This window comes from Adelges cooleyi, unplaced genomic scaffold (genome assembly GCF_023614345.1).
Source record: "Adelges cooleyi isolate 19-005CV unplaced genomic scaffold, UGA_ACOO_1.1 ACOO_flye_CR_arks_rails_tigmint_CR_PRNA_41, whole genome shotgun sequence".
In the NCBI taxonomy this organism is placed as follows: Eukaryota; Metazoa; Arthropoda; class Insecta; order Hemiptera; family Adelgidae; genus Adelges; species Adelges cooleyi.
Window position 1 is genome coordinate 4,081,033 of NW_026096090.1, and position 12,971 is coordinate 4,094,003.

General features: G+C 32.0%; 1 protein-coding gene across 7 annotated transcripts in view; it reads right to left on the reverse strand.

Annotated features, from left to right (window-relative positions):
• LOC126842022 (prolyl endopeptidase FAP-like) overlaps window positions 1-12,971 on the reverse strand; it is a 143,656-nt gene that overhangs the window by 22,527 nt on the left and 108,158 nt on the right. For all 7 annotated transcript variants that reach the window (XM_050578878.1, XM_050578879.1, XM_050578880.1 and 4 more), the window contains one exon: window positions 430-643. In XM_050578878.1, the coding sequence (XP_050434835.1) occupies window positions 430-643 (214 nt within the window). The remainder of the gene's footprint in view (window positions 1-429; window positions 644-12,971) is intronic.

Here is a 12,971-nt window from a genome sequence, read left to right on the forward strand (position 1 = left end):
AGTACATAAAACGAGGAAATGGGTAAAAAACTCGCGTTCATTGAATTACCTAACTTATATAAATTGAGTGAATAAATTGATAAATAAATCGAATTTAATCAAATAAAACGAGTAAACAAATTTAGTTAAAAAATGTATATACATCGAAAAAAAAAAAACAATTTGAGGTTATCGAGTATACGATTAAAAAATTTAGTAAACCAATAAATACATTGAGTAGTTATTTAATATTGCATTTGAATACATTTGTAATGTTAAATACAAATATTAGTTAATATCAGTGAATCAATTTTCTCTCTGTATTTGTTTTAAGAGTTTTAAATGTACTTTATTTAAAAAAAACTAATGAGCATCACTCACAATACATTGAAATTTACTTTTTATTTTTTATGTTTTGTTTAAGGTGTTATAATGTTGAGTATAACTCACTTGAAATCCAAGACCCGTTGAATGGCGGTGCTTTGAACGTGTCCCCTACGATCTGCTCGACAGTAAACTTACTGCCTAGGTTTCTGGGTCCTTGATATGGCGGTGACAGTAGAACGATGAAGAATATAATCAAGCCTAATACGGCTATGATGACCAACAAAGCAATAAGTATGCCTCGCCAGTTTCTCTCATTTGGCGTGATCACGACCAACTCCTAAAAACAAAAAACAAAAACAATTCATTAGATGTCATAGAAAAAACTAAATACTCAATTTTAAAAATATGAATTATAATATTTTTTAAAACATTTTGAAAGTTAAAGGAATTATTATTTTTTTAATGTTAACCGACTTTTCTTTTATACTTTTGAGAATTTTGTAATTTTTATATATTTGTTTTCAAATTGTTTTCTTGGAGAGGTTAAGAAAGTGTAACAACCAACATTTACTCTCAATTTAAAATATTTGTTAATATAATTTTGCAACATGGTGAAATCTATTTTTCTTTAATATCTGAAAATATATAAACTATTTAGACATTTATTGTTACGTTGGGTTCGAAGATTAATTGTTTAGTTTAAAGACGTTAATTTTAGTCATTACGCGTTTCAAACGCCTGGAAGTTATTTATTCGAATTTATTAAGTTATCTTAATTGAACTTTTAAAACTGTCATTTTTTAAATTAAATTGTGCAAATACAATTAGTTCAAAAATTAAATGCGATGTATTATAAACTAAATGGTAAAGATATGCGATTAAATTACAAAATCAGTATAGTGGAATATTGTAAACGATATTGGTTTTAAATTAGTATACATGTATTTTATATATTTTATTTTTTACCATTTGAAAAAAAACAAATCAAACCACATGTTAATTTGAATAAAAAATGGTAATACAAGTTTTCTAGTTGAGGTTGTAAGAATTAATTAAGGCCTAATAAAAATCCTATAATTTCCGCCCAAATTGATCTGAAAAATGCTGAATTATTTATAACGCTTATCCTAAAACCTACAGAGCGACCCTATATATTATAATAAAACCACTATGCTGTATTAAAATTCAATCAAGGTAGGATAAAAGTTCACGGGAGTGATTTGGTTTTCAATCCGACTAAAGGACAGTTTAGTTTCTTTTTTTATTCTCGGCTTTACATCTGACCTACTTTTTTTATCAGAGTATATATATATATAAATAGATCATTCATTCTAAAATATTTTTCAATGGGTAAGCAATAGCTTTATGCTATCAAAGTAGTATATAATTAAATTATACAAATGGTATTCGGATTGATTGTTTGATCATTTACATTTTAATTGATATGTTAATAATAAATGAAAAAAAGTAAATTCAATCGTTATTTAACATTTTTTATAGTATTATAAATGAATATTTGAAAAGAACAAAACGCTTTCAATGGACACATTTTAGTTTATCTTATTTTGTATACAAAGTCCTGATTAGTACACATTTCCATTACCTATATAATATGTCAGTAAATAAAGGCAAGCTATAAAATAATTATTATTAAAACTTAAATTTAATTCGTTGCCATACAAATATAATACCTTATACCAATCGTGTATTCTATAATATACAATAATTATTGGCTGTCAGATTTAAATGACAGTTAACAATACATTTTGAGTTTATAATCCTGTCGTCGATCACATGTTTAAATGCGTATTAAACGTTCCGCTGTAGACTTAAGGAATGGATCCCATTTACATATATATTATTATAACTACGTTAATTCCTACATGCAGCTATCTTGTAACCGCGGTATACAAGGTAGATAGTTAATAAAATTATAAGCATACCGTAATCACTTTAGGTTATCTAGGGATTGTGTGGACCTAGAAATATTACTTTGTTTTGATAACCATTTCAATTGTAAACATGAACGAAAATTGAATTTGTAGTTATACGTCCTGCGAGCACTATAAGTTTTAATAACAGAAAATGAATACAATTATTGTTAAATTTAAATAATATTTTTCAAAAAATAAGCCATTGTTGACAGATGTCCGAAATACTAGACCGGATTCCCAAAACTAAAACCAATCGAAAAACACCATAATGATTGTGATGCACACTGATTGTGCATTTGTAATAAGTAACATTTTCGAGGCAACGAATAAAATGTTAAAATTGTCGGTCTGTGTATTTATATGTACCTATAAGAAAAGATAACGAGGTCCACTGAACATTGAATTTCATATGCAGTATATTGTATGAACAATACCGATCATATATTGCGACAATAACGTACATTATTATAACACAACCTGTATTCGTGTGTAGGGTACATTTTCGCTCGCGTTTAGTGCGTTGTAGAGAATAATGATGATAATAATAATATTTTATAGACATCGTCCAGCCTTGTCTGGGGATCAACCCTTAGTCCTTTGGGATTTAGGCGCCGTTTTATGGGGTTCGAAGCGCTTCGCTAAAACTTCATTACAGAGTTCTAAAATGTACACACCGCCGCATCGCCGGGTTTGAATACACGCCCGGTTCGCGACCCGGCGACACTAAGCAGTCACTGTACAAATACAAACTTATGTATTTATTTATAAGACCCTATCGCTTTGACCGAAGCCACGCAGCACCGCCGTGGATAGTCAACCGTGTTCGACGACTTCGGCAATTATTACCGACCTGCGTTCGTTCCCGGCCACTGCGACTGGTAGGTTTAATCCTAACTGAAATTCGTTGTTTTTTCCCGTGTCTATCTAAACGCGGCTGTGCGAGAGAGACGTTTTTTTTTCGCGAGTTTGTGCATATGACGTGCTCGCCGGGTCGTAAAAACGTTTAAGTGGTTTTCGTATTTCGAACAAAACAATATTGAAAAATTCCACGCTCTGGCCGCCATTAATAACTTGCCACTGACATTGTCTGCCATAGTCGATCCGTGCAAATGTTCTATGAAAAGAAACACCGCACTTGTAACACTTTCAAACAGTACCATATACCTTATGGTCGCTAAATTTCCTCCGAGGACTCGGTAAGAAATACAACGAATCTATCGTTTTTCACGTTCCATACGAAAATGTCTTATCAGTTAGTCAGTCGAACAACACACTGTCTATTTATTACGGGTTGTAGGCAAAATAAAAAATAAAAAAAACTTGATATTTAATATAATCGTAAAATAGCAAAACTGAATCCACGCTGTGACTTAGTGTTTGTCAATAAGACAAAATCTTACGACGCAGTTGTTTAGCAAGTATTGTATAAAAACATGTCTCGGAAATGTCACTGTTCGGAGGAACTTAGCAGTTTGAGCGTAGAAATAAACACATTTCTAATATATACAAAATTAGGAATCGAGATTATATTTAGATTTGGCATTTTTGATTTTTGATAAAACGATTTTGGACAAAGTTATAAAAATAACAGAAAATTGTAAAAAATATTATTTCCTTTACATCTGAATTTCTAATAACTATACTAAAAAATCATGTGTTTAAAAACTTAATATAGCCCGTTACATTTTAGAAATGTTCGTTAGCTTTACAAAAGTATGCGAAATTGTATTATAAAAATGATGTTAAATTAAAATCTAGATAATTGATCTTCCATTTTGTATAGATGTACTTTTACGCCAAAACAGTCCAGATCCTCAGAAAACTGCCTCTCCTGGTACATATTTTACACACAAATAAAAACAGTATCTTGATGATACCTAGATGAACGTTTACAACGAAAGTATTATAACTCAACTTATTCCTATTACTAATATTTCATACCTACTGGCATAAAACATTTATTGAAATATCCAAACGCTTAAATTTTGTCTCGGAAGTTGTTCATCTCATAAAGGACTGAAAGTAACGTTATTGAATTATTAGCTATCTGGCCAAAATACGAACGTAAAAAGTATTGTAACAATCTTAAAATATCATATTTCTCAATGTCATAATAATTGTTTGAAATGTGTTATGGATGTGTGAAAATTTACATGATATAAGTGTATAATAAAAAAAAAAGCACACTTCGGACTGTAAATTATTGCGTTCTACGCACAATGCGCTCGGCCAAAGAATGGCAGCGAAAACCGACATTTTTTTCACCCGGTTTAAATCCTTATACACCACAGCGTCGTCGTATCATCAATCTCTCTCGCACACTCTGTCCTGTATATATATCATATACACGTATAGGCCAGCTAGGAAAAGCGGGGGCCATTTATTTTTCCTCTTCCTGGTACACGATTTGCCGGCGTTATTATATTATTACCGTGACGTGTACGAATACTGGTTTGATGCGCCCGTTGACTAAGACGTATGCTTTCGCTGTGGCAGTGTACACATACATATAAGTGCGTTACCGTGTCGGCGGTCACCTACTTAACCCGGGCCGGTTACACAGACGAGGGGGGTACGGAGGACGTGTGAAACGCAAAACGGTTCTTGTTTAGGGACATAACGGCCGTAGCTAAACAGCGCATCCCCTTCTCAGCATTGACTCGCGTATCCGGGCTAGGTATGTGCGTGCGTGTATGTGTGCCTACGCGTGCAGGCCATATGGTTGCCGTTGCTGGTTTTCAGCATTGTTAAGTGTTGTTGCGGAGGGTGTGCGCCCGTCAGGCCGAAAACCACCGGTGAATTAGACGAGTCCGCCGTCGACCTTTCCACCCCCTTGTACCGCGCCAACCACCTTTGCTCTAAGCCGCTTACCCGTCGGCTTGCATATTAATTCGAAACGACCCACGTAGGCACGCGCGGACAAACTATCGTCTTTTGCCACTTAAATTGTTTCTTCGAAAACAGTTCACCGGATTTCACGGTTCAGCAGTTTTTATCGACAAAACAATTTGTTTCAGACAAGTAAAGAAGTTTCATATAACATATTATTTACCAAACGTAATTTGTTATTGTTAAATTGTTTTATTGTCAATTTTCGAGTTATTGACATTTCAATCTAATATTGTGTCAATTAATAATTCTTCGTCTTTGTCTGATCCAGTTGTAACGGTACAGGTCATTCAAATAACACTGCACAACAAGAACGAGAACCGAAATAAATTCAGTTTATAGAAGTTATCTATAAAATACATTTTGTATGGTCCTTGTTCTAAAAAAAATAATAGAAATAGCTAAAATTTGTAACAATAGTTATTCGATCTAGTTAAAATGTTCAAGAGTACTTGACGTTTATTTATGAGAAACTGTTAGATTCGATTGTTTAAACAATTTTTTAAGAATTTATTCTTAGGAGCTGTCACTGGATTTATGTCCGGGTAGATAGAACGATAAATACCACCACTATTAAATAGAGTCGCTGAATCGTTATAGCTTGTCAATAATATTATAACGTTATCGCCACAGTATGATTAAAGTATAATTAATTCGTTTTGGACAACGTGCAACCATACTAAAGAATATAGTCTCCGTCAAATCGTATTTTACAGTTGAAATAATGTAATTAATCGTACGATAACGATTAGCCGATTCGCATTCAGCGGCAACGTTTATAACGTTGATTGTTTAATTAGAATAACAATTCCTCCGGTTAATGAAAACAAGTACATAAATACGTACTGAGTCTTAAAAGTAAGTATCGAATGAATTCGAAAAGTTTAAGGTGTTCGTGCTAAATAATAACAATCGAGACAAAGAGCAAAAATGTGCAAATTACTTAATAATCCGACGGATGAGCATTCACCAAAACCTGCATTTTAGTTGTGTGCTCAAGTGAGACCAAAAGCTCCGGTACACCATTTCCAAATGATTATAATACACAATTTCAATCCCCAAAAAATAAACCTTTGATACGGTCCGTTGGCGATAATCAATGGCATTCCATCGGATCCGATAAATGTGTACCTTATAAAAAAAAATATATATATATATATTGAATCGCAAACGTTTGAATTAAAATAGCTTTCATTGAGCACCAACTCGACAATTGTGAAATTGTATATGATATGTTTTTGATAAATTAAAATAATTTAGAGTGGACGCCCACACGAACAATATTCCTATGTAAAAACCAGAGTCAGCGTTTCTGTGTACCCTTAGAACACACAACGAATAGTTTTTCAAAAAAATGTTATTATTTTTAGTTTTGGTAAGAATCACGGTTGAAAAAAATCGAGAATTATGAACATAAATTGTGATTTTAATTTTCGAACTATACCTATATACATCTTAAGTAGAAACACGTTTAAAAGTTTTTATAGTCTTAAAAACCGAAGTAACCGTATTGCATCAAATTTTTGTAAAACGGTATTATAATCAAAGGCTGTGATAGTTTCATACAAAATTTAACCACCGATATTGAATATTTATAACTTGAGTAATAATTAATATGGTACTGACAGTAGTGTTAGGTTTAAATCAAATAGCTGTTGTGTGGAGTCTTAAAAACTCCACCATCTTAAAAATGATCACCGCGCCGACGATTTGTGTACATAAATGTGTTCAGTAATTTAAATATATTTCCTTATTTTTTTTTTTTTTATTAGTTAGAAAAACTACCGTTTTATTAACCAGAAGCCGAGAAAAGACGGCGGAAAAACGTTTTATAAATTATGAGGCGTCATTTTTTTTATTTAACCCGGATATCCCGGCCAAAAGATTGTACCATAATAATTTAACCCGGGGATTTTCTAACGTCCAATTACAATTTCCTTAACTATACGATTTTTATCCATTTTTAAGGCCTTTAAACCACCAAGTTTATCTATACTCGTTACCGCCTTGTTTTTTTATTTTTTATTTATGCTACTGGCTTTCGAGTTTGGCGTTTGCTCTTCATACATGATATTAATAATATATTGCCATTGTGGTTGTTGTTGGCAACATCATTTCAAACCGACCTAAAACCGCCGTAATCCTCACATTAATTGTTTCCGAATCGAATTCTGTTGGATACGCGAACGTGCCGATACGCTGTATCTTTATTTAATTATATAAATTACACAACACACAAGACCCCGCAGTACAAAATACCAACGTTGAAAATACTATTGACCGCTTTTGGGGAATATTTTGTTAGACCGTGAACGTCCTTTCGTTACATCAGGCGTATGTGAACTCACGAATTGGACAATTTTCAAATTACAACTCTTTTCGCGCATGGATACAATTTTAATAACTTTATGAAAGTTAGGGAGTGAAAAACAAATGTTTTCTCTTAAACGTAAGTTTATTTGATCATAAGGATACCTTGCATTTAATGCTGCCTGAGTTAAACGCATTAAAAATACCACTTCTAAATGTCAAACGGCAACCGTATGGCAAGTATCCGATATAATTTATACGCGGTACCGCCTGCTACAAAGAGGATGTGCACATTTGGTAGTCCAATTCAATTTTGGGATCCCCAAGTTGTGTCGTGAAATATTATATATTAATTCATCATAACCCCAACAATAGTGAGTTTGCTGAAATCAAACGAAAGTTTTGCCCGGTTCTCGTACTGTTCGCTTTGGTTATATTATTCCCAGAAAATAATTTCACGCTTGATAATGTCGCAAAGTTACATCTGTTGTTAAGTTACAGAAAATACTTCATGTCTCTTCGCCCCCCTTTTAATTATTATCCTTGATTTATAAACGCACAATATGTAAATTGTGTTTGCAATTTTTACATCGGATTGCCATTTTTTTTTTAAATGTTTGTAATAATAATTATGTTGAAAAATACACCCACTTGAAATATTAATTTGACCATATTTATATATATTTTTATTTTTTTGAATTTATATTTTCGGAGTTATCCGCTTAACGATATTTTCAACACTTGAATATATATTTTATCTAATTCGTTTTATATTTGGATAATATCCAATAGTTATCGCCCTTGCAATATGAATTATGGTTGTTTTCTTCGATGGTTTTCGAAAATAGTTCTGAAATACCCATAATTTCCCGGAAAAAGCACTTAAAAAAATATAAAACTATGACATATATTACATGATTGTTATAAACTGGATAGCGATCAATTATGATTACTTAATAGTTAAAAGTTACGTTGTTGAGGGTAATTAAAATAAGTCAAATATTATAACAGTTCTATTTTTCAAGCAATTTGTGTAATATGAAAATTGTAAAAGACAAATCTATAAAATTTATCGCTGCAACAGCATAACGTTGTTGATTACATTTACTTACATTATTTTCTATAATCTATTCAGATTGAATGTACATTAACTTCTAGACATCAAATATTTAACCTTACAATGCAAGTGGCGTTAGATTAAACGGTCACTACTGTAAGTCTAGTATTGTATTGTATACCATAGAAAATATGCATAATAAATATACAAGCTTATCGTATCGACTGATTATTACAGACGATTTATAAACAGATATTTTTTTTATTAACGTATATACGTTTATCTGTTTTTACGCTTAATGTACTGATAAGCGTTATTTTGTTGTTGTGATTTTTGAACGACACTCCAACAATCAATCAAGTTTAAATAATCATGATTATCGCAACCATCAAAAACTTTTTTTGAAAAGCTACTCGAATGAGTTTTTAAGGACCCTATAGGAAATAGTATTTACTTTCAGGTGTCAAACAAAATTATAAATGAGCGATGCGCATAGCTTTTAAAAGGTACTGCATATCATAATAATATATTATAACATTTTTAATATTTTACTAATATTTATATTAATATTATGTAATGACTGAATTATTCTTAATTCTAAGTTTATAAAAACCCAATGGAAATTTGCCTCCCCGGCACCAAATTTTACCAACACTGCACGACGGCGAACTAATACTCTATAGTTTCATTAGGAATTTATTTTCGTGCCCTAGTTGAATTATCAGAGTCACGTAATACCGTCGTTTCCCGTCGTTACGTTTTATGAGTGGCTACCATGCATTTGTTTAGGGATCTGAAAAAATACTCTTCGAGGCGTCTTGCAACACGGAAAACAGTTTTACCACTACATAGTTATGTCGTGTCGCCTTCGCGCGTTGCCGGATCTTTGTTTTCCGCAAAACAATTCATCAAGCACTAGCTCAGGATATCCGATCGTGTCGCCAACAGTTTGGCACGGCCAGACGACGACGGTGCCCAGCACGTGTGTTTCGGTTTCGCTGTGTTTATGCGAGAAGGTTGCCTTGATAATTAAACCCCGTACGACCGGGGGACTGAGGAGGTTGGCCATCACCAAACCGTGCATAATTCACTTGGGTGAATATATAGTTCTCAGATTAAACGTTCCCCGGCTCGTACTTACGCCTCCCTTTATCTGCCCCGTGTATGTGTATATGATACCGCCATGCAGAGGGATCACTGTCGACCGGATGCGGGGGCGGCTCGAAACGGTTACGGCCGTTTCCGGAAATCCTTTACCCGATTCTCATCCTAGATGGTGTCTATCCGCATCTATATATAATAGTATACTGCGTTTAGAAAACCCGTGTGTATGTGTGTGCGTCGTATATACCAGGATTTGTCTTTGAAACATTGAAAGAGACATTGTTAATGGACGAGGTCCGGAAATTGGAGCTCGGACAATTGCCCGTCAGCGTTTACTTAATTAATATTTCTACCGAGTTAATTGGACAAACGACAAACGGATATCCAAGTATAAACAAGTGGAAAACGAATTTATTCTTCATACTTGAATGAGTAGGCGGGAGGTACTGGAGAAAATTGAACAACCCTGATTTTATATTTTTAATGAATATATTTGACTCTGCCATCCAAGCGATACTGTTATAAAAAAAATTGTATATTATTTTATCGGTATAATAATATTTGTTTAGGTTAAGAGGAAAATATATTCTTTGGACTAAGCATTATTCCAATGGGTTTCCGTGTAAACTTTACATGTATTGTTATAAATGATAAAATCAATAACGCATTATAACTTTTAAAATAATGCTTTATTGACTTCGACAAATCTAACTGGTAATTTCCGGGAATTTCAACAGGATATAGCATATACTTTTATCCTTTGCTTTTACACCCATTGTGTATACAAAATAATATATGTTTTTACATTATTTTTAATTATGGATTTAAAAAATGTATTACTTTAAATATGTCTAATCTATAAATATTAATGTAGTATAACACGAGGTAGTGCAATATTGAGTGCAAACAAAGTGAATATGGGCGTTAAATAAGTAATTTTATGCGTAACACACAAAATTAAAACCTACACTTATAGTACTACGTATATATATTTAAGCCTTTGGACAATATTTCAACACTGAAATCTAGTAAATTTGTTTTTTTTTATTTGAATGGCAGACAATAAATAATGGGTAAGTATAAATTATTATTGTAATAAAACAGCGAGTACTGAATGCAATTATTTCCGGTTTTACTAAATGGAGTACCTTAATAAATCCGAACACGGTCATAAATATTGATAAAGCCGAGTTGTATTTTCAAATGTTGAGAAGCTCGTTAATGTGAACCCTAGCATTTCGCCAACGACCTATATATCGTGAAAGCTGCTAGCCGAAACATTAAACAAATACTTATTTACTTTATAATATATAAGTTTATGTAACGTGTAAATGGGATTTTTCCCTCGAATAATTCCAATAAAGCTGCAAAATGTGCATAAATAACCCGTACATCATATTTGAGTGCATAAAACTGATCTATACTTTTGAATGGATCGGTTATCACTTTACGAAATCTATTTCAGTCACGGACGCGATAGAACTGATGAGGAATAATGAGTAAACATTATAAATGGTGAATAATGTTGATTCTGACACTTTTTGTCGAAATAAGATTGATTATAATACGTTTTCAGTTGCATTATAAATGCTTATTTTGAAAGCGTTTTAAAGAATACAAAAAATAAATAAACAAAAAGAAAGTAAAGCAATAATTTCAATTACAAAAATATGTTATAAAAACAAATCTAATGTACCCAAAATAATATAGAAGTTCGGTATTTTGTTGTTTTGGTGGTTTTTTTAAACCAATATATTGAGGCGACTTCATTGCGATAGCCAGAAGCTTATTTAAAAAACATATAATAACTTATAAGTTATAACTATACTGAGATGTTAATGTATGAAGCTACAGTTATTTCAATTTTATAGAAATTACCGCAATACTTTTCCACGATACTACAGCAGCAATAAAACATTAGTAACAACAATTTTTTACAATAATAACATATGCAAAGTATTTTAAATATAATATTTACTTATTAGCTATGTTCAAAACATAAAAAAAAATAATAATATATATTTATGTGGAAATTGGTGGCAACGGAAAATGACAAGAATTAATTTCTTTATAAAACTTATAATATTTATTCTATACAGAACACAATCGCTTAAAATAAAAAGACAAAACAAATAATAGTTAATCGACACAACTGCCACACACACATCTCGGCACGACACTTATTGAATATAATGTAAATATAATATAATGGCAGCATTCCTTATCCTAGACCCTGGAGGTGTTGCCAACTATATACAATCTGATCCCACATTTATATATTTTTTTTTATCAAAAACCAACAAAACATTATTTAGAAAATACTAATATTCATACGAATAGAGTAACTAGATAGTATGATAAAATAGTCAGTTTGTCTCGCTTAAGCTTTTTATGGTGGTTAAAAAAATATATATATATATAAATTAAAAAACGAACCCCATAGCCTTATTACATTTATTTATTTATGCATATGACATTTTTTCCGGCTTAAGACCTTAGTACATTAAACCGTTTCGATTCGTTTTTTAAAGGTTTCTCTTTAATATGTTGTATAATCTCATTAAACCGGGAGCACAAAATGAAGAGTTTACCTTTTTGATCTTCAGTTTCTTTAAAATTGTATTTTTGTTTTCAAAGCAACATTTGACTTTTAATAAATTCCATTAGAACTTCTGCAACTGGGGGTTTTGAACGAAAACCCCGTAATAATATAACATTGAAACACGTGTAAGGGTTGCAAAGCTTTGAGGGGGAGGAGAAGCCGTCACCCGGTAATCGATTTGAGTAGGTATTCCCCAAGTAACACTTTCCGAATAAACTTCTGAATAGAATTGATTTTTAGAAACTAGAAAGACCGGCGTTATTTTATGCTCAGTTGTTGTATTGTTTATTTTCGCCAGCAGTTAGAGTTTATTATAGTATTTGCAGTGACTTATTAGCGGCACGAAAAATAAAACACAACAATAGAAAAACCCATAGGTAATCACCCGGTATATAATATATATATACATGTGTGTGTGTGTTTGTATATGGTAGATCTATAAATTAATAACAAAAAAATAACATGTGTGTTGAAGTGGTAAAGTCTATCATATTAGGCACCAGTTCATCTCTCATTTATTATTGATGTCTGTAGAAACAGTAAAATTATTAATTGAATTTCTATTGCTTATACAAAATTTACTCTTAAACACAGATAATACGTTTTCTTAAGCAAACGTTATCCGTTATTTAATTAAAACGCTTGCAGCACTGATGCACGTATATAGCCGAAAGTTTACAATAACCAGTTAAGGGTATGCCTGTTAACTTGTTTGTATTTTACGGATGTTGGATGTTTACCAAGACTTGTGGCCGTAATCTTAGCGTAA